This window comes from Ammospiza nelsoni, chromosome 18 (genome assembly GCF_027579445.1).
Source record: "Ammospiza nelsoni isolate bAmmNel1 chromosome 18, bAmmNel1.pri, whole genome shotgun sequence".
Lineage (NCBI taxonomy): Eukaryota > Metazoa > Chordata > Aves > Passeriformes > Passerellidae > Ammospiza > Ammospiza nelsoni.
In genome coordinates, this window is record NC_080650.1 from 3,928,379 (window position 1) to 3,955,395 (window position 27,017).

The 27,017-nt window shown below is 49.1% G+C and overlaps 1 protein-coding gene across 2 annotated transcripts in view; it reads right to left on the reverse strand.

The window, feature by feature from the left end:
• The window catches only part of CORO1C (coronin 1C), a 46,899-nt gene that overhangs the window by 2,990 nt on the left and 16,892 nt on the right, over positions 1-27,017 (reverse strand). For both annotated transcript variants that reach the window (XM_059485341.1, XM_059485340.1), the window contains exons 2-10: positions 20,666-20,865; positions 10,176-10,298; positions 4,544-4,673; positions 3,617-3,798; positions 2,999-3,118; positions 2,063-2,167; positions 1,057-1,202; positions 529-586; positions 200-445 (exon numbers count right to left, since the gene is read on the reverse strand). In XM_059485341.1, the coding sequence (XP_059341324.1) occupies positions 200-445; positions 529-586; positions 1,057-1,202; positions 2,063-2,167; positions 2,999-3,118; positions 3,617-3,798; positions 4,544-4,673; positions 10,176-10,298; positions 20,666-20,860 (1,305 nt within the window). In that variant the 5' untranslated portion in view covers positions 20,861-20,865. The remainder of the gene's footprint in view (positions 1-199; positions 446-528; positions 587-1,056; positions 1,203-2,062; positions 2,168-2,998; positions 3,119-3,616; positions 3,799-4,543; positions 4,674-10,175; positions 10,299-20,665; positions 20,866-27,017) is intronic.

Below are 27,017 nucleotides of genomic sequence, written 5' to 3' on the forward strand. Positions count from 1 at the left end.
CTGTCCCTGGGGCTGTGACATCTCATGGGGAGCCTGGTCAGTGTCCCAGCACCCTCTGGGGGAAGAAGAATCTTTTCCTGATATCCAATCTAACCTTCCCCTGGCAGAGCTCCAGCCATTCCCTCAGGTCCTGTCACTGGTCCCACCCTGGCATTCCCACCAGAGGCCATCACTCCCACAATTCCTGGAGTTTACTCACGGAGTTTGAGGCATCCACTGCTTTCTTTGGAGCGTTTATGAGATCACCCTTCTTGTTGCCAGCAGGTTTGTTGTCCAGTATGTTCTTCTTGACCACCTTGAGATCCCTGTTTTTGCCTGGAATGTACCCGTGCTTCAAGGAGATGAGGAGAGGATCAGCGTTCTTCCCCTCAAACCACTCCTCTGCTTCCAGAGCTGCTTCTGGGCCCGCTGTGTCCGGGTACAGATCATCCTGGAAGAGGTCAGACTGCAAGGCAGGAGACATGGATCAGTCAGGAGCTCTGGGAGGCAGGAGCTGGCTCCAAAGCCTGGCCCCAGGGCAGTGCTCACCTTGCGGGGAACCGTCATGATGATGGGCTCACACTTCCTCTCGTGGAGCTTGAAGAACCTGGTGGAAGAGGAGAGGTGGGACAGGGAGTGAGGATCAGGGAGATGGAGGAGATGGGAAAGGAGCAACCCCAAGGAACCACAGAAATCCCTGAGACCATCAAATCCAACCATTCCCCCAGCACTGCCAAGGCCACCATAACCCACATTCCCAAGTGCTGTTAATCCCTCCTGGATGGGGACTCCCCCCCTGCCCTGAGCAGTCCCTTCCAATGCCTGAACACCCTTTCCATGAAGAAATTGTTCCTAATATCCAAGGACATTTCCCCTTGTCCTATCACTTGTTTCCTGGGAGAAGAGATGGCTCATGTTCCCAGACAACAGTGATGTCACCACAGTGACATCCTGAGATGTTTCCTGCCCTCCCCAGGTTTTCTGAACCCCGACTGCCCTGTGCTCATTCCTCTGCTCCTGTAACCACTCCTGAAATGCCCAGCCCCAGCTCCCAGCCCTGGGATGAGCTCTCCTCACCTGGCAATCTCACACTTGTTGACATCAAGGCCCCTCTTTGGCATGAACCCCATGCCCCTCTGCGGCTCTTTGCTGCTGAAGGTGTTGAGGTAGTGAACGTACGGGGACTCATCCGTGATCTCGAAGTAGCGGATGCTGCTGTCACCCTGCAAGGAACCCCAGGAGAAGCTGCAGCACCTGTGCCCACACTGCTGCTCCTGTTTCCTTCCAGGAATGCTGCCATCGACAGCTCACAGCTGTTTTTGGAGCCCTCCACAATCTGAGTCCATCAACTGAACAATTCCTCCAAGTCCTGTTCCAAACACTGTGGGACAGGGATTGAGCTCTGCTCCCAGGCTGGGAGTGGCCCCAAGTCACCTCTTGTGGAAAAACCTCCTGCCACAATCAGGCAGAAATGCTATAAACCAGTTTATCCTTAATTCCAAGCAACTCCACCACACTGCTGTCTCTGAAACTGCAGGAGGGGTGGCAGACAGAAACCAAATGTTCCTCATCAGCTGCTACAAAGATGGGATTTATGAACATACTTGTGTGGATCTTCCTTTGTAATTCCTTGCTCATCTTGGCTTGGGCTCCTACTTGTAGGAGTCCATCACATGTGGGCACCAAATTCCTACAAATTGCTTTTAGAAAGGAGGACCTAATTCCAGTTTTCTAATCTTTAACCCCATAAAATCAGAGAGCTGCCACATGCTCCAACATCTCTGAGGACACGGAGGACAACACCCAAAATGGACCTTCCACCCATGCCAGTATAAAATCATCCAGGTCAACACCAGCAAGAAATGTTTAGGCAACAGTGTGGGACTTGTTGCATTAGGAGCAGCTTTACCTAACCCATCTCCAAGAAACATCCAGGTCCTTCCCAGGTTCTGCAGAATGAGGATCAAACCCCTTCCAGAGCAGCCTGGTCTCTCTGCAGCCCCAAATTCACAGCAGCACTGATATTTTGGGGAACATTTCACAGGCCCCAGTCCCTCCAGGTGCCTCCAAAGCCTCTCCTTACCTTCCCACACAGGTAAATGATGTTGGTGTCTGGGTCATAGAAGGGCAGCAGGACCCCATTGCTGGTGTCCATCTCGTGAAGGGCTATTGGCTCCTCCATGTTTTTCTGGAAATAAAAATGCCAGGGATGTTAATAAAGACTGGAAAAGCTTCTGTTCATAGAGGGAGGGTCTAAATTATTAACACTCTGTAGGCAGTGAGCTCCCAGTGGTGTCTGCACCACCCAGAAGGATCCGTGTGTTACAACAAATGCTGGGAATGTTCATGAACTGATTCATTCCCCAAGGGCATTTTAATCACTAAATTAAATAAAAACAGGAGCCAGGAAAATTCACCAAGTCAAGGGAAATATGTGACACAGTGAGTTAGTGTCAGTAGGATGGGAGATGGGACAGAGGCTCCTTCCCTGGGGACACTCAAAAGCCACCTGGACACAATCCAGGTGGTCCCTTCCACCCTGAACCCTCCTGGGATTGCTGCTGGCCTGCTCTCCACAATGCACAGAGAGAAGTGACCTTCCCACAGCCCCTCTGCTCTCTGTGCATCTTCCCAGGCACTTCCAACCTGCAGCTCCTGCTCAGTTCCTTCACTGAGTGACCACACAGCCAAAATCATGGAAGCAGGAGCAGGCAGCAGATGGAGTGGGAATAATCTCAAGTATATAAACTATGAATTTAGGAAGGAATTCTTCTCTGTGAGGGTGGTGAAGCCCTGAAGAAGACCCCAGAGAAGCTGTGGCTGCTCCAACCCTGTTTGGATGGACTTTGAGCAACCTGGGCTGGTGGAAGGTGTCCCTGCCCAGAGATTGGAACGGGATTTGCTTTAATGCCCCATCCAACCCAACCCAACCCATTCCAGGATTCCATGGCTGCAGGGCTGGGTTGGGAGGAGCAGGCCATGGATGTGAGGAGCCCAGGGATGCAGGCTGGGCTCGTACCGGGTTCCACAGGGCCAGCTGCCGCTCGCTCATGCGGCTGAAGCCGGTGGTGAAGATGTTCCCGTCCGCCAGGAAAATGGCTCGCATGGGCCGGGCTCCCTCGTGGGTTTTCTCCTTCTCCTGGAAGAGAGGAGCAGATCAGGATCAGCAGTGAACAGAAAAACCCTTGGAGTGGTGGCTCCTCTCTGGACACACTGCTCCTCTCCAACACCCAGCTCTCCTCCCCTGCTGCCTGAGGGAAGAGCCCAAACACTGAGCCAGGGGAGAAGGGGACATTCCTGGCTCATTCCAGCTTTGCCTCTTGCAAGGCTGAAGGAAAACCTCTTTGTAAGCTACAACTAAAGCTCTGCTTTGCATGCACAACTCTGGAACTGTAATTATACAAAAGGATTAGATGTGGAATTACACTCCTGCAGGTTTAAAACTGAGCCCTAAAATCCCAGTTCAAACACTAATCCCAATAAACCCAGACAAATCCTCCAACTCCTACTATTCCTCCTGTAATTTCTGAAGAAAGAGACTGAACGTGGTGTGTAAAACCCACATATTTCTTCCATATTTTCTTCACTTCCTACTGGAGTGAATCCAGTTATTTCTTTAATGATTAAGCAAACTTACAGCAACAATTTCTTGTTTCCTCGGGTCGATAACTCGGACTTTTTTGTCTTTGGAAGCTGTGCAGATGAGGCTGCCGTTGCGATTCCAGCTCACGTTGTAGATCATGTCCACGTGCATGTCATCCAGGTTGATGAGGGCTTCTCCTGTTCCCACATTCCAGATGATGATGGCATTATCACAGCCTGAAATGGGAAATAACAGCTCCAGTCACAGAACTGGGGGACACAGGGGCAAAGCCAGAGGTGGGGAACAAGGGATAAACCCCCTGCAGCTCCAAAGTGTTTTTTGGGGAAACCAAAACCCAGACTGGGAGCTCAGGAGGGATTTTTATCAATGGAAAACACCCAGCTCATCCAACAATCCAGCTGAAAGGACTCATTTCTTTCCTTGGGATCCAACCTATGGAAGTCTCAGATGGTACCAATGGATAATGAATTATCCAATTTATTTCCATAATGGTGTGACTAATTTTCAGTGGTCAAAAGAATCTCATTCTATGGACTGTATGTGCCAAGGAGACAATTTGGAAAATGCTGACCATGAGAGCTTGTGGAAGGAACAACTGGACTCTGGGATACCTTGCAGGGATCAAGGGAAAAGAGAAACACTTGGGCCTGTTCTAGAAGTATCTAAGAACAGGGATGTGGGAAATGCAGATGTAAATTGTTCTTGCAGACCAAATAAAGTCTGGAACAACTTTCATACTCCAATTCCAGACAATTCCTTGGTGCTTATCCCTGTAAACTGAAGATAAAAAAAGACTGAGATACAGAGGGGGCTGTGAGCCACGTGTCCCAGTGCTCCCAGCTACTGCCACAGGTCTTGTGATACCCAGGGATCTGAGCAGCTGGGAGAGGGAAGAAGGAAAAGCTGGAGAGGAAGGAAGGCAGGGAGAGGAGCTGTTGATGCCCATTCCTGTGCTCCTACCTGCGCTGAGCAGCACATTCCGCGCCGTCGGATGCCAGGCCACGATGCCAACTCTCTTGGAATGGCCTTCTAGCACTACCACAGGCTCTGTCAGGGACAGGGTGAGCCCGTTCTCGGGAATCTGCCACACCTGGGAGGGACAGGAAAGCAAAGGAAAGCTGCTCAGGCAAGGGCAGCCCCTCTGCAGAGCGCGTGGCTCGGCTGCTTCCCGCGTCCCGCAGCCGCCGGAGCTGTCAGTGTCCCGTGTAAACAGGGAGGGAATCAGGGAGGGAATCAGGGAGGGAATCACCCCCAGCTGTCAATAAACCCTTGGCTGATCCACGAGGAACATCCTTCCTCACTCATGGGCCAGCACAAACCCACAGCTCCTCATGGTGCAGCCCCAGTATTTCCATGTGCACAGACCCACTCTGCTCCTGCTCCCCAAGAAATCTGGAAAATCTCCCCTGCAGCTCCAATTCCATGGAAAAGAGCTGCTGTCTTTCCAAACTATGCCTGTCCTGCTGCAGCTCTACCACTGCCTACTTTTGATTATTTTAGGAACACCAGCAATTCATTTTCCTGTTAGATTCAGGATTCTTCCGGATCCCATTTAATCAGGGAAGAGCAGTTTGGTCCTGGAAGAAGCCAGAGCAGCCCAAATCAGCTCTGCCTGTTCACTTCTTGCCTGGTTACACAACCCTTGTGTTGCAAACTTCCTCAGGGAAGGGCCACCAGGAGGAGGAACAGCCCCCCAAGGATGCCAGAGCACTGGAATTCCAGCAGGAGGGAGGTGGCTTTTGCAGCTGGCAGCGACCAGGGATGGGACAGACAAACCCATCACCCCAAAGCCCCAGGGCAGGATCAGCCCCACCAAAACTATTCCTGCAATTCAGCACTGGACAATCATCTTGGAATTGAATTTGACCTACATAGAGTGTATTAAAAAATGCCATGGAATTCCAGGGAGAGCTCCTCGGGGAGCAGTTGGAGCTGCTGTAGGTAGGTGGCAGCATTAGAGCACGTTTGCTTTGCTTCCCATTGTTTGCTTTTCCTGGAGTTGGGAGAATGGGGCTTGCCAGCCCCTGCCCACCATGCCCAACAAGCTGTGGGATGTGAGGGAGTGGATTTAGGAAGTGAGGCAGACTGAGATGGACACGTGGATTTTTGTGCTAATCCCATCCCTTTTTCCCTTCTCAAAGGAAAATGACTTGGACTGGAAAAAAAACCCAGCAAGATACAGAGATTCTCAGTGGGTACCAGCTCACCTCTAAAGAACCCAAAACTGATTTAGCTTTTCATGGACACAGCTCCCAGTGCCCTCCTTCCCACACCCTCAGCTTCCAGGAGGAATGACCACAACGGGAACACTTCCCCAGGAAAGGATTCCACTGCAAGGGGTGAAAATGGTCACAGCCCCAAGGCTGCCAGAGCTCCAGAGCCTTTGGACAAGGCTCTCAGGCACAGAGTGGGATTGCTGGGGTGTCTGTGCAGAGCCAGGATCAAATCAGGTTCACAGGGAAATTACAGAACTTTGAATGCAGGATTTACCCTGCCAAGGGGGAGGACTCAGTTCTGTTCTGCACCATCTCAGCCAGGAAGGATCCTGAGATCCCTCTGAGCAAGTGCAAAGGAGCCAGAAAACTCCAGAACCAAATTTAAACATGAGACAGCAAGTGCAAGGGGTGGGAAAGGGAAGGGAGGCAAAATCCCAGTGAAAAAGATTTTTTTTTTTTAAAAGCCACTGGAGACAGATGGAATTTTCTGTCAGGTAAAGAGCTGGGAGCAGCTGCAGAGCACTGCAATCCTGGGCAGATTTCAGACTACTGCCCCAATAATCCTGCCTGCTATTCCCAAAAATAACAAAGAAACAAATGTGGAAGGTCAGGGCATGGCCCAGCCCCTCGTTCCTGCACAGGGTGGGGGTCTGGCCTCAGCCTGGGATCAAATCAGGTTCACAGGGAAATTACAGAATTCTGGATGCAGGACTTACCCTGCCGAGAGGGAGGACTCAGGATGACTCCAAGGAAACCTTAAATTGCTGCAGGATTGCCTGGGCTTTGGGAAGGGTTTGTCAGCTCTCCCTCCCGTGGGTGTCTGAGTGTTTTTGGGGGGGTTTATGTTGTTATCAAGGGGGTTATGATGTTATCAAGGCTGTTTGTTTGTGCAAGAGGAAGTGGAGTGGTGGCACAGCTGAGGGAGAGGTTTGGGGCTGCAGGAAGGGCAGGAGGGGAAGGTTTTGCACAAACAGCATGTGAGAAAGAAAACAAAGCAAACTTTTCTTTCACCCCCTTTAAAGAGAAGCAAAAATGGCCTCCTCTGGCTCTGCACAAGTTGAAAAGAAGATTAAATCCATGTTTATAAAAAGCATTACTTCCTACATCATATATATCAATTTTTATCACTTTAAGTAAGGAAACAACTGAATTTGGGGCCTGGATTTATCCATGGCCCTGCAGGAAGAGGCTCTTGGTGCATCATTTCTGCAGGGTCACATCTTCTCCTCATTCCCCCTGCCCTGCTTGGTGGCTCAGGTCACTGCAAGAGCTCTCTTTGATTTTTAAAGGAATTTGCTCCATCACATGAGCTCTGCTCTGGCCTTTCCACACAAATTCCTTAAAATCCACCTTCTGATGAAGAAAATTTTCCATCTCTGAGGAAGGGCCTCGATACCATCTAGAAATCTTTATCCACTAAAACATTTTCCAGCTGAACAAAAAGCCTGCAGTACATCAGAGCCATTTAGCACAACATCAAGCTGGAATATTTAAGTAATTCCTCATTTGCTGGCACAAAGAAACAATTCCTCCAAGGGAAGAGGCCACAGAAGGTATTTGCAAGGAACCCTTTGGAGAGGGATGTCAGGTCCTCTCCTCTTTCCCAGTCTTGTCTCCAATGCTGTCTGGTATTCCTAACACCAAACCTGTTCAAGGTTTATGGACAGGTTTTGTAAAAATCTGGGAATTTCTTTAGAGGAAAAGGTTTCTGGCTTTGGATAGGGCCAAGTGAAGCTTCCTTGTGCCACAGGGGGGCTGCAGATTTATGGCTGCAGGGAATGAGCCCTGTCCACCTGGAGACAGCGGTTTGCACCTCAAATCCATGTTCTATCCCTCAATACCATCCCAAACCTGTACTCCATCCCTCAATATTATCACAAATCTGTATTCTATCCCTCAATACCATTCCAAATCCATATTCTATCCCTCAATACCATCCCAAATCCGTATTCTATCCCTCAATACCATCCCCAAATCCATATTCTATCCTTCAATACCACCCCAAATTCATGTTCTATCCCTCAACACTATCCCAAATCCATGCTCTCTCCCTCACACAGTCCCCAATCCACGTTCCTTCCCTTAGATCATCCCAAATCCATATTCTCCCCTTCAATACCATGGCAAATCCACATTCTCCCCGTCAATATCCTCCCCCAAATCCACATTCTCCCCCTCAATACCACCCCAAATCCACATTCTCCCCCTCACACCATCCCAAATCCACATCTTCTCCCTCACACCATCCCAAATCCACATTCTCCCCCTCAATACCACCCCAAATCCACATTTTCTCCCTCAATAACATCCCAAATTCACATTTTCTCCCTCACACCATCCCAAATCCACGCTCTCCCCCCTCAATACACGTCTAGCTGACGTAGCTGAGATTTCTTGTGAGATCCTAAATCCCTGAGTGCCAGGGCACAGATGGTCTTTAAGAACCAGGATTTTTCTCCAGCAGCTAGAATTGCACAGAATCCCCCACGTCACTTTCTGTGCCTCCCATCAGCAGAGCTCGGAGCCCACGAGCAGCCTCGTGTCCTGTAAAGCTCCCTGGGTTTATTCTGCTCAGGAATCAGAACCCAAACCCTTTCTCCAGGAAAAAAGGACACTGAACTCTCCATGCCAGGCCAGAAAATCAATTAAAATTGGGAAAGCTCATTAGCTCATTCCCAAAAGTCCAAGCCAGGGGTGTTCTTTGGGATGTGCAGTTCCCAACTGTGCTGAACGACTTGGGATCCATCATCTCCCATTCCAAACCTCCAGCTGACACACCCCCAGCATCTCCCAAACCCTGCACATCCCTGATCCTGGAAGTGCAGCAAGGACTCTCCTATTTCCCCTTCCACTCCAGACAGGTCACATCAAACACAAAACCCCCAGAGGGCTCCACCTTGCTCCACCCTCCTTCCCACACAGTTCCTGCCTCCAGGGATGTATGGAAAGCTCATCCCCACCTTGGGATGGGTGGAGAACCCCCAGAGTCCAGCAGGAGGTGCAGATTCCTGCAGTTTGTGTCCCCATCAAGATGGTGTGAGGGACACAGTGGGTTTGGGATGGTGGGAGGGAGAGAGCTTGGCCACTTGGACAACTTGCAACTGAACTCTGTCAGTTTTTCTCCACAATTCAGTCCCTCTGGAGCCTCCCAACATATTTCTCATTGCACTTGGATTACAGACTTATTTTGCCTCCAAGGAGGCAGATCTGGCCCTTCACTGATGCTCACATTTCACAAACATTCCCAATGTGCAGCCCTTCTCCATTCTGGTTGGAGAAACATTCCTGCATCCTTCCAAAGCTCAGTTCCAGCCCAGTAGTGAGAGTTGCTAACACAGAAGTTGTTGTTTTGTTTAATATTAAATATAGCCCATTTTGTTAACATGTTTCAGCTTCCAAGACTGAGAGATCACAGGCAAGAGCTGTCCCAGGAAAAGCCTCTTGGGATGAATCCCCTCCCAAACATTTTAACGATGAACAGAAGCAAAGGAATTTATCTGACATGATCTATAATAAGATTTCAATATAACATTCAGCCTACAGCATTTCTAAATATGGCCAAAGATCCCTGGAGTTATTTGGCATTATTTCATCTTCCAAGGATTTTCTTTCACTTATTCTGCTGTGTTTGCATACGTGGGATTCCACATCCGTCACGGAGCGAGCCCGGCTGGGCCATCACTGACTTAAAACAGGTCTAAATCCAAGGCTGGCAGGTGCAGAATTTGTGAAATTATTTTTATTTATTTATTAAAAACAGACCTTTTGACACCTGCTCAAAACTGGGAGATACAGGGAAAATTTCAAGCAACTTCCTTAAATCAAGGGTGGAAGGAATCTTGGAACCTTCCAACTCTGGATCCCTGGGCTCCTCACATCCATGCCCTGCTCCTACCAATGAGCAGGGCTCATTCCCTTCCAATTCCTTCCTCTTCCCAACCTCATTCCCTTTCAATCCCTACCTCTTCCCAACACACACCTCTACATCCATTGGGATATCTGAGGTAAGGAGCCATCTGTCTTCTCAAAGCTCAACAAATCAGAACACCTCACCACAGACCAGCACTCTCATTCCTCTTCCCAAACAGCAAACAAATACCAAGGGGAAGGAAAAATGGAAAAAAATTCTTCACTGTGAGAGTGGTGAGGCTCTGGCACAGGTTGGAAGTGTCCAAGGCCAGGCTGGACAGGGCTTGGAGCAACCTGGTCCATGGAAGGTGTTGGAATGGGATGAGCTTTAAGTCCCTTCCAACCAAACCCTTCCACGACAACTCTGCCCTCACCTCACCTCGGAACAGAAGGTTCCTGGAGACACCTCCAGGAATTCCAGCATCCTTTGGAGCAGGAGCAAAGCCCACCCCAGAAGGGACACTCACCATGACAGTGCAGTCCTCGGAGCCGCTGGCGATGACCTGGTCATTGTGGGGACACCAGTCGATGTCCAGCACCGGCCCCGTGTGCCCACACACTGTGGGGTAGGACTTGTCAATCCTGCCTGTCTGGAGGGAAGAAGAAGAAGAAGAAAGAGAGCTGTGATATCCTGAAGGAAGGTGCTTCCCAACCCTCTGTTTGCTCTTTCATATCCACAATTCCATGAGAGTTGAACTCGTGGATCAGCAGAGGAACAGACCAGCAGCTCTCCAGCATCAATGAGCTGGAAGCTCCCCATGGAGCAAAGGAAAGGGTTCAGAGATCCAGCACAGCTGGGCTGTGATTCCACATCTCAGCACCTGCTGCCACACCATCCCTTTTTCCATCCCAGCTTTTTGGGAAGAGCAAAGTTCTGGTTTCCTCTGTGCTTCTCAACAGAGAGAGCTGAAGACAAGCAAGCTAAAAATGTCATTGGAGGGCACTGCTGGTCACTGAATTCACCAGGTCTGCTTGGTTTCTTAAAACAGAAGGATTTTGCTTGGATGGGAAGATTTTAGGATGCAGTTGTGCAGAGGAAAATTTGTTTTGAGGAATAAAAGCTGCCAACATGGACTGTGACAGCCACACCAACCTCTCCATGGCCAAAGGACCGAGGCCACCAATGCCAAGCTCCCTACAAGGATAACATTTCCAAGAAAATGAGCTAATGAGCCACCTAAACCTGAACTGGCACAAATCCAGTGATGCTGAAACATCAATTCTGCCCCTGAGTCTACATTTTGCTGAGGAGCCCCTGAAAGACCTGATCCCACAAAGAAGGAAAAGGAAAATCACCCTCATCATCCTCTCTCTTGGCCACAAGGGAAGCAATATTTACAATGCTGAAGATGCACAGCAATAACAGCAGGGTGAGGAGGAAACTCCTCCACTTCCACAGCCTCACCCCTGGTCCTGCTCCATGGGGTTTTGTTTCCAGGGAATGACCTTTTCATGATGAGTGATGGGAGAAGAGACACAGCAGGGAGAGGTCTGGGATGGGGTTGTCTCCTTTTGTGTTTAAACATGCAGAAGAAATGCTTGGAATTTCACTTGTGCCATTGGATGGGAACATTCCCCAACCTTGGAGGTGACATTCCTTAATTTATGCCTCCCACCCTCCTATTCAAGGCTGATAACCAGAATAATGCTGGACATTGGCTTTAGAGGATGACTGACCTGGAGCCTTCCACAAACAGCAAAACAAGACATTGATCCCAAAAAAAATCCCAATAGCATCTAAAAGGCCAAATTTAGGCTTCAAAAATAAAAAAAGACTCAGTGATTCAACTGCTTGTGGAATTATTAAAAGGGGAAGAGTTGGAGATGGAAAGCCATAAACCTGCCATTCAAAAATTAAAGCCTGTGTAATCCCTCTTGGATGCCATAATGTGAAATAGGATTTAAAAAATTAATACACCCAACTGCCATGTAGAATTCATCCATTTTAATTTACTCAATTAAAAGGAGAACCATGCAGAGCACATGAACTGCAGAAGGCACATGACAGGCCACAGACAAATACAGGCCTGCACCAAAAAGGAAAAATAGGAATAATAATGTAAAATGTCAGGGACTGCCTGTTCTGGCTCCCTGGCAGGAATCAGTGGGATCCTCCAGGAGGAGCTCCTGGTAACTATTTCCAGGCTGCACAAGCACTTGTCAGCTCAGTTTTGGGCTTTTACAGTCATTTATTACTGTGGGGAGGCAAAAAAAAAATATTAATTTCAGCAAATTAAACCCCAAACTTCACCTTTCAGTTTTGATCATGATGAACCTGCACAGGCTGAGCAGGAGCAGCCAAGAGCCTGTGACAGCAGTGACACCCAGGAGCTGCTTCCCACCACCTGAGATGGAGCTTGGCTCCTAAACCAGGATCCTGCACTTCCACGAGGAGCAGAGAGCTTCCAGAATCATGGAAGGGGTTGGGTTGGAAGGACTTTAAAGATCATCCAGTCCCTGTCACGGGCAGGGACACCTTCCACCATCTGAGCTCCATCCAACCTGGCTTTGGACACTTCCAGGGATCCAGGGGCAGCCACAGCTTCTCTGGGAAACCTGAGCCAGGGCCTCAGCACCTTCATAGGCAGGAATTTCTTCCCAAAATCCCATATAAATCTACCCTCTGTTGTCTTAAAGTCATTCCCCTAGGTCCTGTCACTCCATCCTTTATCCCAAATCCTTCTCCAGCTTTCCTGGAGCTCCTTTAGGCACTGGAAGGGGCTCTGAGGTCTCCCTGGAGCCTTCTCCAGGTGAACACCCCCAGCTCCCTCAGCTCAGAGCATCTCCATGGCCTCCTCTGGACTCTCTCCAAGAGTTCCATGTCCTTCCTGTGCTGGAACTCCAGAGTGCTGCAGGTGGGGTCTCACCTGAGCAGGGCAGAGGGACAGAATTCCCTGTGCATCACCTACAGACAGCCCTGTCCCACCTGCACCACGACAGTGACACCAAACCCCATTTCCAACAGGGAACAGACAGGGACAACGGGGAAAGGAGATGTTATTTAGCAGCAGTGGGGGAGAGGCAGCAACCTCAGGCTTGTTTATCCACAAAGAATTCTCAAACCAAGGGAGAGAGGACAAAGCAGAGCAGGAGATGTCCCACACAGCATCTCCATGGGATCTGGCAGAAGAAGACAATCCCAGGGAGATGAAGAGCCCAGGGGCATCAACATCTTCACTTGGGATTGAGAGGATAGACTCTGCTGCTCACCAGGAATAATCCCAGAACCATTCAGGAATAATCCCAGAATCATTCAGGTTGGAAATAATCCCAGAATCATTCAGGAATAATCCCAGAATCATTCAGGTTGGAAATAATCCCAGAAACATTCAGGTTGGAAATTATCCCAGAAACATTCAGGAATAATCCCAGAATCATTCAGGAATAATCCCAGAATCATTCAGGCTGGAAACTATCCCAGAATCATTCAGGTTGCAAATTATCCCAGAATCATTCAGGAATAATGCCAGAATCATTCAGGAATAATCCCAGAATCATTCAGGTTGGAAATTATCTCAGAATCATTCAGGAATAATCCCAGAATCATTCAGGCTGGAAACTGTCCCAGAATCACTCAGGAATAATCCCAGAATCATTCAGGAATAATCCCAGAATCATTCAGGAATAATCCCAGAATCATTCAGGTTGGAAATAATCCCAGAATCATTCAGGTTGGAAATTACCTCAGAATCATTCAGGTTGGAAATAATCCCAGAATCATTCAGGAATAATCCCAGAATCATTCAGGAATAATCCCAGAATCATTCAGGTTGCAAAGCCCCCCAAGATGACCCAACCTGTGAGCAATCCCCACCTTGTCACCCAGCCCAGAGCCCCGCGTGCCACGTCCGGCCCTTCCTCGGCCGCCTCTGGGGATGTACAAAAATGAGCAGCAAACACCAAAACGAGACTAAATAAGGACATAAAAGTGCTGCAGGAGGCCCCAGCAGGGCGAGCAGGAGCTCCAACCCTTGGGGAGAAGCTCCTGCCTTGTGGTCAGAGGCACCAAACGGTCTCTGCAGAGCAGAGGAAACCGCGGTGTCTTCCTGAGCACGTTCCGAGAGCTCGGCGCCGCATCCGCCCCTCGTCACCAACACCTCCAGCAGAGCCTTGTCACCCCACAGGGGACAGCACAGGACAGCCACCCTCAGCACCACCTCAGGGCTGAGCCCTCAGAGTGAGCAATGAGCAGCTTTGACCTCAGGGATGTGTTTTACCACCTCTCAGCATCGCTTTTGCAAATTCCATCCATCGGGTTCCTCCTCACGGAGATTCCTCCATCAGATTCTGCCCCCTGGAGCAGAGAACCCCAATTCCCAGCACTGCACTGTGCTCAGAAAAATCAGTATTTTCAGGGATTTGCCAAAAGGGAAAGCTGCACTAGGGTTATAAAAACCCACCAGGCTGCAAAAAATCACCAATCCCATGGTTTTCAACACAATTATTTTACAATCAGGACACCACGAGGTTTGGCAGCTGGGTGTGTTTCCATGCTACCCTAATGCTCCCAGGTTTGGGGATTTATTTATTTATTTGGAAAATGTAATCTTATAATTAGGAGAGGATTTGAAATAAATCTCAAGTGCTGATACACAGCTTAAAATTAACTTCAAGAAATTCAATCCTCATAATCCACTGGGGTTGTGGTTTGACACATCCCCTGATAACTTTTGAAATCTGGAGTTGTATTTTATAAAATGTTGGTCAAAAAGGTGAATATGAGGATTTTTTAATAAAGATGGTGTTTTCTGAATACACACTCAGCAAGGGGTGAATCTGCCTTATTAAATAATTGAAATTATTAAAATTAAACGTTAATGTATTTAATGTATTCCAGATTAAATTTAAAAAATAGTTAAATCATCAGAAATATTAAACCCAGACCAGAAAAAAAAAAGTGACAGATGAGAAGAAAAAAATTATGATTAAATCAAAAAGGGATGGATAAGCAACACAAGAAGTGCTCCTAAAAGTAGGAGTTTTATGAATTAATTTGAGTGTCTTGTGATCGTTTCTCTGCCAGAAAAGGGCATTTGGTGGCAGGAAACAGCTCATGGATTATGGTAAAAATATCAGGGAGAACAGCTGCTTCCCCAGCCCATGGCTGTGCTCCTTGAAATCTCCATTTAAATTAGGGAAGTGGCATCGAGTTGCACAAGCCAAAGCAGCTCCCCCCCCTCACTCTGCACAAGTTTGAGGAAGGAAATCAGGTCACAACTGCAAAGTTTGAAACCCCAACCCACTGCACCTTTTCTCTGCTAGAGAAAATACTCCTCTTTTCTTTAAATTGTGGGTTTTCCTCAAAAAAAAAACACTCCTGAATTTCATCCAGGGAACTTCTGAGCACTGAGCCTCCATCTCTGGCTGCAGCAGCTGGGCCTGGAGGAGGCAACTGGGAGAAAATTGGGGTGAAATGGAAATTCCTGCCCATGCCCAGCAGCCATCAGGCATCCTGAACTAATCTGGAAGATTAGGAAGTGTTATTCCCTAAAGATCCACTGCAAAGTCAGGCAATAAGAGGCCACTGTGCTCTCCAAGAATCCCTCAGCAGTGCTCCTGTTGTCACCTTGGCAGCTGCAGGGCTGTGACACTGGATATTGGGGAAAATTTCCACACTGGAAGGGTGGGCAAGCATGGAAGAGGCTCCCCAGGGAAGTGGGGGAGTCACCATCCCTGGAAATGTTAAAATACAAGAAGTTGGAGCATTTTGTGATGTGGTTCACTTGGCCAAAGGTTGGACTTGATGAGCTTGGAGGGCTTTTCCAACCTCAAGGATTCCATGATTCTGTGATTCCATCCCAGGCTGCCACAGAATGGACACATGCTGGCTTTAAAAATTTTAAAAAAATCCCAAAAAAACAACACAAAACAGCCCTCACAACCAACCCAACCTGCAAAATCCCAGCACTAGGAGCTGGGAGAGGAGCTCAGCCCCAGCATTTCCATAGATATCTGTCCCAGAAATGACATTACAATTAAAAGGGACAGAAGTAGTGCTTTTTTCCCTCTCTAAAATATAATTTCCAAAGCAATTCATCCCCCTGCTCCTTCCCAACTGCAGGAAAGCCAATGGGTATCCCAGAAGCTGAGGGCTCTGGATAAAGTGGAAAAATCCTGCTGCTGTTCAGAGGATGAGCATCCACCCAGAGAGCGCAGATCTGCTGGGCAAGGAGACAAAGATCCACAAGAATCCACAAAAATCATCCCCATGAGCTGGGAACACATAATCCAGAGCTCCACCAAGTAAAACTTCAATTTTTATTATTGGACAAACCCTTAAAATTGCAGAGATATTTGTACAAACCTCTGGCTGTAAGACAGGGGATGGAATTTGCTGCTTTTTTCCCTGGAGGAATGAGATCCATTAGCCCCTCTGCTGCCCTCTCTTCCCTACTGCATTAGAACCTGATGATCCATTGGAATCAAGCTGACAGTGATAAATAGAAACTTCTTTTTATAGAGGAAAATCCAAGGTGAAATAAAAGGACAAAATCCATCACACTCCCCCTAAAATGGCAGGAAAGGCTCAATAAACCCATCACAGCAAAAACCTCCTGGTTTTATTCTACACACAGTTCAGAAAAAGATGATTTCCTTTCCCTCAAATCCTTCCTGGTGGAATAGGAATTGGGAAGAGCTGCTTAACAGCTCTCATGGATGAACACCAAGGCCTGTCACTTGTAGAACAACATATTCCTTGGAGGAGATCATTCCCGAGGTGTGCACGCCCCCACCCACATGCTAATTGCCTCTGAGGGCACCATCTGATCCCAGATCCTGCTGGGAAGGGGGTGCACGAAGGGATCAGGAAAATGGAAAAATCTAATTAAAGCCACATCCAAAAGGGACTGAATAAACCTCTGGTAAAAGCCTTATGTAACACAGCTCGTGGCTGAATGGATCTTTCTGCATGAACTCAAACAAAAAGGAACATTTGCAGCAGGTTTTTCTGTGCAGATAAAAACTGCACAGGATGGGAAGGGAAGAAGGAGGATGGGAAAAAAGAAGTTTTTCTCTAGTCCTGCTGGAGCACACATCCAGCACCAGAACCACCCGCTGAATCCAGGTGTTTCCAAGTTATCCTGCCCAACATATCAGGAAACCCAAGGAATTTTTATCTGGTACCTTCCCTGTGTACTCAGAGATTTCCCTCAGAGAAAACCAACTGTACAACCACAGCCCAGAACAAGCAGTGAAGTTTCCAGCTCCTCTGGTGAGCAGAGTTAACACTGATTATCTTGACTCTTATCACCTCCACAACCCTGACCGGGAGGAATTACAGCTTTCCCAAACTATGTGGCTCATTCCAACAGAGGCCAAACCCCCAGACCGAGCAACCTGTGGGAATTCAGATTGTCTGATGCTCAGCAGCTCCTGCCGGAGCATGGGAATGGCGATTCCTGGCAAAGCCCCTGCACATGTGCGTGCAGGAAAACAGGAAGCTCGCACAAAGCATTTCCACAGCAGCAAAGCCGGCTCGGCCACGCTGCTCCGGGGATGGAAAGAGGATGCAGGGAGGGAAGAGGATGCAGCTCCTGGGCCTGCCATTGGTGCAAGGGGACGGAGAGACCCCCGACAGCACGGGGGAGCTGGGGAGGCGGCGGGGACGTGGGTGACACGGGTTAATTCGGGCACACACACGGGTTATATCCCGCATATGGGTAAATGAATTCGGGTTAATGAATCCCCGCGCTCACGGGTTAATTCCTGCGCTCACGGTTAATTCATTCCCGCACACACGGGTTAATTCCCACACACACACAAGGGTTAATTCATTCCCGCGCACACACACGAGTTAATTCCCGCGCACACACACGGGTTAATTCCCGCGCACACACTCACACGGGTTAATTCCCGCGCACACACTCACATGGGTTAATTCATACACACACGGGTTAATTCCCACACACACGGGTTAATTCCCACACACACGGGTTAATTCACTCCCGCGCACACACACACACGGGTTAATTCATTCCCGCACACACACGGCTTAATTCTCTCCCGCGCTCACGGGTTAATTCCCGCAGACACACACACACACACACACACACACACACACACACACACACACACGGGTTAATTCATTCACACACACACACACACACACACACACACACGGGTTAATTCCCGCACACACACACACACACACACACACACACGGGTTAATTAATTCCCGCTCTCACACACGGGTTCTCTCCCGCGCTCACGGGTTAATTCCCGCAGACACACACACGGGTTAATTCATTCCCACACACACACACACACACACACACGGGTTAATTCATTCCCATACACACACAGACACACACGGGTTAATTCCCGCACACACACACACACACACGGGTTAATTAATTCCCGCTCTCACACACGGGTTAATTCACTCCCGCGCTCACGGGTTAATTCCCGCGCACTTGCCGCGCCGCGCCCCCGCCCCCGCCAATCAGCGCGGCGGCCGCGAGCGCTGCCATGACCATATAAGGTAAAAAGCCGCGGCCGCCGCAGTGCCGCTGCGGAGAGCGCGGGTGCGCGCGCGCGGAGGGGCGGGGCTTGCCCCGAGGGGCGGGGCCTCCCCTCACGCCGGTGCCCGCCCCCCCCCCCGAGCACATGGAGCGGGGTCCCGGGGGGCTCATCCCGCCCCAAAAACACCCCAAAAATACACCCAAAACACCCCCAGAGCTCCCGCTCAGCGCCCGGAGGGAGCTGGGAGCCTCCAGCCTGGCACCGATAAACCCCGGCCATAGCAAAACCCTGTAATGTCACTGAGAATTGGCAAGAAAAGCACATTAAAAGGAGTAAAATCGCCCCTTTTCTGTGCTCCCGCCCCAAGGGTCCGTCGCATCCCAGGTAATTCCCAGTGAGCCGCAAAGCGATGGGATTGAGCAGCCACGATGTCGTTATGGGACATTTCCCCTGCAGAAATGCAGCAAGTGTATTTTTACGGCTCGATTTTAAAATCAGCCCAATCCCATGGTTTAAAATTGCCTCTTTTTTTTTTTTTTTTTTTTTGACTATAACAACAAAGATTTTGCTGCGGGGAGCTTAATAAGTATCTGTGCTAAACAAGCTCAAAGAGAAATCCAAATGTTATTTAGGGTGTTGAAGGAACTAAAGGAACAATTTCATCAGCCCAGGCTATAAAAATAAATGCGGAACACAGGAACTGGTTAGAGCAGAGCCAGCAAAGCACTGCATTGCAAAAGAACGTGTCGGGCTGGGGGTGAGGGCCACAGCTCCTCCAGCTTCCCGTGGAACCCCCTCAGATGTGGATTTAAATGCCTGTGGAAGGCAGGAATGGAGCTGAGGGCACCAAGGCAGTGATAAATAAGAGGGTGGGAGGAAGAACAGAATGGATGTGAACATAATGACAAAGATGGCACTTTAAAATGGAAAAGGGCACTCTGAAATAACAGGAATTTCTGCCAAGGACTGAGAAAACACAGAATCCTGGAATCATTAACGTTGGAAAAGCCCTCTGAGACCACTGAGTCCAACTGTTCCCCCAGCACTGCCAAGGCCATCATGTCCCCAAGTGCCACATCCACACAGCTTTTAAATCTCTCCAGGGATGGGGACTCCATCACAGGCTGCTCAGGGCAGCCTGTTCCAATGCCTGACAACCTTTTCGATGAAGAAATTTTCCACAATATCCAATCTAAACCTCTCTTTCACAGCTTGAGGCCGTTCCCTCTGGGTCTGTCCCTTGTTCCCTGGGATCAGAGCCTGACCGTCCCTGGCTGTCCCCTCCTGTCAGGGAGTTGTGCAGAACCAGAGGGTCCCCCCTGGGCCTCCTTTTGTCCAGGCTGAGTCCTCAGTCTCCCTCATCAGATTTGAGCTCCAAACATTGGGATTTAAGAGCGGGCAAGAGGGCTGCACATCCCCAGCAGTCAACATCTGTGCCGTGATGCAGCTGAAGGAGGAATTCCTAATCCAGGGCAGTGCCACCAAGTGCCGCCACGCGTGGTCCAGGCAGGAGGAGGACACGTGGCCTGAGGATGAGCCCTAAGCAGGGAAGGGCTGCTCATCAGAGCAGCAAACTGAGCTATTTTGGGAGGTTGGGGTTTGGCTTTGCTGAACACGACGGAGACGTCGCTGCCTCCGCTCTGCCCTGGCCAGGAGGGAAGTGGTGCTGAATCCTGGGCACTAATTCTGTGTTCCACAGGGCAGAGCTGGAAGTGGAGCTGGGAACTGATGACAGACTGGGGACAACTTAACCACAGGGTTAAGAGAGGAGTTTAAGGGTCACAGGGAAAAGAATGTCGCAAAAAAAAGTCTTTTGATCACAAGAATTTGCTGGTTAAGCATTACAGAAAGAGATGAGAAGAATCTCCTCTAGAAGATGGATGTGACTTTTCCACGCAGGACCAGGGGCAACAGGAATGCCCTTCTTGGAACCAGCTCATTCCTTTGCATCCCTCCAACGTGGGGCTACAAGGAGCAATTGGGCTCAGGTGTATTCCTGAATTAAATCTGCAAGGAGGAGTTGGGCTCAGATGCATTCCTGAATTAAATCTGCAAGGAGCAGTTGGGGGTCAGATAGTTCCTGAATTAATTCTGCAAGGAGCAGCTGGATTCAGATAGTTCCTGGTTTAAGTCTCAAGGAGAATTTGGGCTCAGGTGGTTCCTGGTTTAAATCTGTAAGGAGCAGTTGGATTTAGGTGGTAAAAAAAAAGCTGAATCCCCGACAGCACAAAAACCAGACTTGATCATAAAAAGGCTTCTAAAATACGATTCAAAATGGAAAATTCTGCCAGATCAGCTCAGATGAGTCAAGCAAACAGCTTGTTTGTTGTGTTTAATGTATACAGAAAGCATCAGGCTGATTACAGACATTAAACACATTCATACACGACACCACCGAGCACCCGCTGTCACCACAACCTTCATCATCCCCCAAAGTGCTGGGGTGACAGCACAGCCGAGCAGGGAACTCCAGAAACACTCCAGCAGCTCTTACCTTGTGCAGAGGCAGCACCAGGAAGGCTCCCCCTCCGCTGGCATCCACGATGATGGCCACGAAGCGGGGGTTGACGGCGCAGAAGGAGCTGTCCCAGGTGACGCGGGACACGCGGATGTCGTCGTAGCACTGGTCGTTCTTCACCGCCTGGCCGAAGACGTGCCGGAATTTGCTCTGTCGTACCACCCGCCTCATCGTGTCTGCAAAAGGAGAGGGTCAGTTCCAGGCAAGGGGATGGGATGTCCTGCTTGGCCAGGAGATTCCTGGACAAGGATCAACGCTGGATGTTCTCAGCAGCTCCGCGGCCGCGCTTTCGGCACAGATTCGCTCGCGGTTCGTGGGATCGTGGAATGGTTTGGGTTGGGAGAATCCCAGAATGGTTGGGGTGGGAAGGGATCTCTGGAGATCCCCCCTGCCACAGCAGGGTCACCCGGAGCAGGTGACACAGGAATGCATCCAGGTGGGTTTGGGGTTTCTCCAGACAGGGAGACTCCACACCCTCCCTGGCCAGTTTCAGTGCTCGGCCACCCTCCATGCGAAGAGATTATTCCTCATGTTGAGGTGGAATTCCACCTGGTTTAGTTTATGGCCATTGCTCCTCATCCTGTTGTTGGGCACTGCTGGAACGAGTCTGGCACCGTCCTCTTGGCACCAAAGACCTTAAAATTTATCCCATTCCACCTCCTGCCATGGGCAGGGACACTCCACCATCCCAGGTGGTTCCAAGCCCCATCCAACCTGGCCTTGGACACCTGCCACCTCAAGACCTGCCATTGTCAGCCAGCTTTGCCTTTTCCTTCTTTTATTAACTCAAATTTAAGGTTGTTTTGCACCCAACCCAACCCAACTGCATTTCCAGGGGGCTTTCACAGAATTTGCCAGTTAAGCGTTAATTTCCCCACTGTAAATGTGTTTGTTCCCTGACTGCAGTAAAGGAAGTTCCTAATCCCAAAAGCGGTTTTTAGACAAGTCTCCACATATTTTCAGGGATAAATCTAGTCTTGGATTGAACTTGTTTACTTTCAAGTCAGACAGGGTCCAGAAGATGTAAATAAAAATGCAAGCTCTCAAAATCTGGTGTTCCTGTGAAGTGGTTCCACATGTTCCCTAGCTTCCAGTTCTTTCTTCTAACTCCAAAATCACCCTAAAAAAATTTGTTTCCTAGGCAGAAAGGAGTAATGGAAACAAGTTAATGACTCCAATTAACTTGGTGTGTCTGTAGCATTTCTTGAGAAAAATTATTTTCAAGAATGCTGGAGTTAGAATAGAGGGAAAGGGAATTGGTGTGGAAAATTCCAGCACCTGGGAGAAGACACAGGGACAACACTTGGATTAGGGATGCAATCTATGAAGCCCTCACATCTGGGAAGGGCTTTTCCCATCATCCCAGTTATAAAAACCCTTTCTCCCTCAGAGAAGATGGAGCAGAAGAGGAGTCTCCATACAGCATCTTGCTTTTACATATGGGAAAAATATTTCTGTCCCAGTCTCTAGGGATAGCAAAAAAAAAGGGAAAAAATAAAAATAAGCAGAGTCCAGCTCCTATCTCTCCTCCCAGAAGGTCCCGAAGCACATGGAGATGCTGGGAAAAACTGCCCAGTCCCTGGAGCTCCTCACTCCAGTGCAATGTTCCAGAGTGAGAGACTGGGAATGTGGTTCCATCCCAAATCCCTGCTCCCAGGCTGTCTGCTGCAAACGTGATGAAAGCTCCCAGGGCTGTCTGTGACTGCAAAGCCTTCCCAGGGAAGAGCTGAGTGAGTGCTGATGGCTGTTTTGTAGTCTGGGAGGTGAAATAAAAAATTAACCACGACAAAAAGCAGGATAACTGCAGGGAAGCGCTCATCAGAGGCGGGAAATGCCACGGAATGTGTTTGAAGAGGAGGGAAATGTTCCAATTAAGCAAACAGACAGCTCTGCAGTGAAACTCTCCAGTTCTGCAGAGGGAAGTGAGAAGGAGCAGAGCACTTGTTTTGCACCAGAGCCCATTTGGGGACTGGCATTGGTCACTTCCATGGTGGCTCAGCTGCTGGGAGAGGGATGTACCAGTGCCAGTGTCTCCAGTAAAGGCAGATTTGGGGTCAGTTTTGTGGTGGGAACACCTGTCCCAGATGAGGGGTGGAGGCCACTGAACACCTTCATGTTCCATGGGCTCCATGGTCATTCCCAGCCATGGAAAGCAGGTAGGGGTTCCCCACACTACCTCTGCCATACTGATATTTTAAAGATAATTAACAACATTTAAGAAAAAATAGATTTTAAATGCAAAATTTTGGGAAGAGCTGAGGTGTTTAAGATGTCCACAGAAAAGAGCTATATGGAAATTGTTAGTGATTTCTCTCCTATTGAAGCTGAACTTGGGCTCCCTCCCTGCTTCCATCAGTTACTGGAATTGTGTAATGAACTTTCTGCCAACTGTTTCCCTCAGAGCACAAATCAAAGGCCTGTTCCAGGCTGGACACGCCCCGGAACACCAGAGAGTGATGGGAAATCACAAACCAGGAGGTGCTCTCCAGCTCCAGCCAGCAGGTGAGAGCACTACACAAAATCGTGGCATGGTTTGGGTTGGAAGGGACCTTAAACTCATCCAGTTCCACCCCTGCCATGGGCAGGACACCTTGCACTACTCCTGTCCAACCTGGCCTTGGACACTTCCGGCACAATCCCAGCCTCACCAAATCATGCACACAAACAAAAGGTGAATTTCAACTCCAAGATGCCCAAATGACAAGAAATGCTGAAGTCTCAAGGTTCAGATAAGACACATGATAAAAAATGCAGTTCCACACCCAGTGACTGATTTGTGTCGACTCATTCCCAGCCCTGTCACACAATTCCATCCCCAGGGCTCCTCCCAGAGCTGGGAAGGCTCAGCTGAACCTCTGAGGCCGTGGCCAGGTCTGGCAGTGAGCACCATCATCTTACACCATTGCAGGTGACCCCAGGCCACCCCCAGGATATTGGGAATGCTCTCCCAAGCCCAGTGTGACACCTCAGCCCTTTCCCACCCCTTCTCATCATCCAGGAGCCGTGAAAAGGCTCCTGCTCTGAGCAGGGTGGATTTCCAGGAGTGTTCACCCCCTGGCAACATTCCCACCCTGCTGTGAATCCAGATTAAAATCAGATTGCTGGGAAGAAGGTAAAGAGAAAGTTTGAACTTGTCGTGCTGAGCCAGCACAGCAAATTGCCCGGAATCACATCCCACAGGGCCAGGGGGTGGGAATGGGGCACCTCCAGCGCAGGCAGTTCAGGTGTGATGGTTACAAAGGATTATTTGTATCACTTGGATAATTGTATCACTTCTTCACTTGATCAATACCAGAACAGCAGGAAAAAAATATTAAATTTCAAATATCTGATGCTGGGGATCTGTCACCCCTTCCACTTTAACAGAAGAGAAACTCTTTACCCCATGGTAAAATCCTACTGTTTGATTTCCCTCATTTTCACTCTCTGATGCAAAGGGTAATAATTCGATTTTCTATAAATTACCTTTTAAAAATGCAGAGAGTTCAGATGCCTCCAAAAATATCCTTATTTGTTCCAAAGGGATCTGTTGGAACACACCTTCCCTGCCCTCTTCCCCACCTACAGCTCGTCATCCTTAGCAGGAACTCTGTGATCAACACATGGTGAGCAGCCTCCAAGCGCTCATTTCCATAGCAAAGGGAGTGATTCTTGGCGTTGGATCAGAGCCATTTTGATCTGGCAGCTCTCCAAGGAGAAGGAGGGGGGAATGTGCTGCTTGTGGTTGGAAGGAGCAGCACTGTGGCTCTTTCAGCTCACCAGGGAGAGCAGGTGAAAAACCCAACGGGGGCAGGGAGAGCTGAGCACCCCAAAAAGAGTCCCTAGCCCTGCCACAGAATGTCCCTAAATGGGAAGAGTGTTTTGTTTCCTCTTTGCTTCTCAATCCTTCTCCTCTTCCTCCTCATCCATCTCCAAGAAAATCCACAGCTCAGTTTGGTACCTGCAAATTCTCTCAGCAGAGTCACAGGCAGGAGCTCCAGGCTTGGCCAGTTCATGGGATGGTTTGGAAGGAATCTGAAAGGTCCCATCCCAATTCCACGCCCTGCCATGGGTAGAGACACCTCCCAGCCTGGCCTTGGGCACTTCAGGGATCCAGGGGCATCACAGCTTCTCTGGGAAACCTGAGCCAGGGCCTCAGCACCTTCATAGTCAGAAATTTCTTCCCAAAATCCCATCTAAATCTACCCTCTGTTGTCTTAAAGCCATTCCCCCTTGTCCTGTTATTCCATCCTTTATCCAAAATCCCTCTCCAGCTCTCCTGGAGCTCCTTTAGGCACTGGAAGGTGCTCTAAGGTCTCCCTGGAACCTTAGCTTCTCCCCAGCCTGGCTCCAGAGCAGAGGGGCTCCATCCCTCAGAGCAGCTCTGTGACCTCCTCTGGACCTGCTCTAACAGGTCCATGTCTTTTTTTGTGCCACTTTTGGGATTATCAAGTGAGACACCAACACCTGAGATGATTCACCCTAAGGAAAGGCTGATTCAGCCTCTATCACACTTGCAGAAGGATGACCTGGGTGGTTCAGGGAGCCTTGGGAAGTGACTTTGGAAATACCCAAGTGGGTAAGGAAGTGTATCCATGGCTAATGGGGCTGTGCTGGGGATTTTCGCTTAGGAAGTGGACTTGGAACATGAGCATTAAAAAAAGAAATTAATTAGATCATTATCTATGCTGTTAAACCTTGGCTAAGGAACTCCCTACCCACTTGCTAGGCAGAATATATTTGGGGGGGGGGGGTAAAGTGCAAAATTAGAGCATTTAAAACCTCCTGACTGGGAGCTGAAAGGCCTTTAAATTTTGCCAGAGTTACAACCCTCAGCAAAATTAAAACAGAAGCTTTGGACACCCTGCAAAGGCCTCCACAATAGAAGTGCTGACAGATCTACGGCTGCTGAGCTCCTGGATCCCGCTCGGCCACACACGGCATCTTGGTGGGGACACAGCAAACCTCTCATTTATTCCCTCCCTGAGTGAATTCCAGCTGAATTTTACCAAAACGTGGGGTTCATCTGCCCTCTGAAGAGCCCAGCCCTTGTGGCAGCTTTTGAAAGGAGCCTGGCAAGGCTGGATGCTGCTTGTGGCCATGCTCACACAGGGACACTTTTCATCCCACTCCTCTCTGATCTCCCATCACGATGTGTCACAAGAGCTGCCATGAGTTTGCCCATTTTCCTGTTTATAAAGGATTTATCTGTCTCAAGAATCCAACAGATGGATTTCTGTGGCTTCAGAGGGTTTGCAGCCTGCTTATGCAAGAGGAAATGCATCCTGCTAGGGAACACTTACAGGAAAACCCCCCACTAATGGCAAAATCCTGCTCAGCCCATGTGATTGTGATCCCTTCTGGAAAGGGAGGCATTGGAATAAAAGGCCAGTTGAAGTCAGACAGCCAGAGGCTGCTGTTAAGGGGGGTGAGGAGATACAAATCCAGTGGATAGGGAGAGCAGCATTTATAAAAGGTTGGTATTTGGGACTAAAAAAGCTCTTCCTTAAGTGGAAAAAGTCAAGTTGCAGCTGTTGATGGTGAATCCCCAAGTCTGAGCCTTGCTGAGGAGCTTTGGAATAAAGGTCCAGTCTTAATTGTTAAAAAATGAGAAGCAGATTAAGAAAAATAAAGATGTCAATGGTTTGACTTGATGATCTTAAAGGTATTTTCAACCTCAATAATTCCATGGTTCTATAGGCAGTGCACCAGCAGCAGTTATGAATGGTGTTATGGGATGGAGGGGGTGCTGGGGTCAGCAGGGACAGGGGATGGTCCCACTGGTGAAACTGCAACATGGGACAGCCCAGAGGATTCCCAAATACCAACTGTGAGGCCTCAGTGGCCTCATCAGCAAAACCTGACCAGCAAACGTGCTCTGAGCACAAAAAAATCTTACCAAAAAATCATACAAAAAATCTGAGCACAAAAAAATCTTACCAAAAAATCTAGGAAGTGTATGATAATCCTAAACCCAAACCAGGCCATGGATGTTCCAAGCTGCCCCTGGCATGGAGAGAACTCCCTCTGGGAGCAGGGCTGAGCCACATCTGCAGAGCAGTTTGCCACCATGGAGATAAGCACCAGAGCAAAGCCCACAAGGAATCTGCCAATTCCTTCCTCGGAGCACTTTGAACATCCTATATAAAAATAAATATAAAAAATAAAGTACAGAGCCACACTGGAAGGGAGGGCAGAGGCTTTCAGGGGGTTTGAGGCCACTGAAACACCTCCAGGCTCTCGTGCTCCTCACAGCAAGGATGGCTCTGTCCCACCACTGTGGGCCCAAGGGAGCAGGGACTGAGCCCAGAGCTGCACCCACTGAGAAAAGGCACAGAGACCTCCAGGT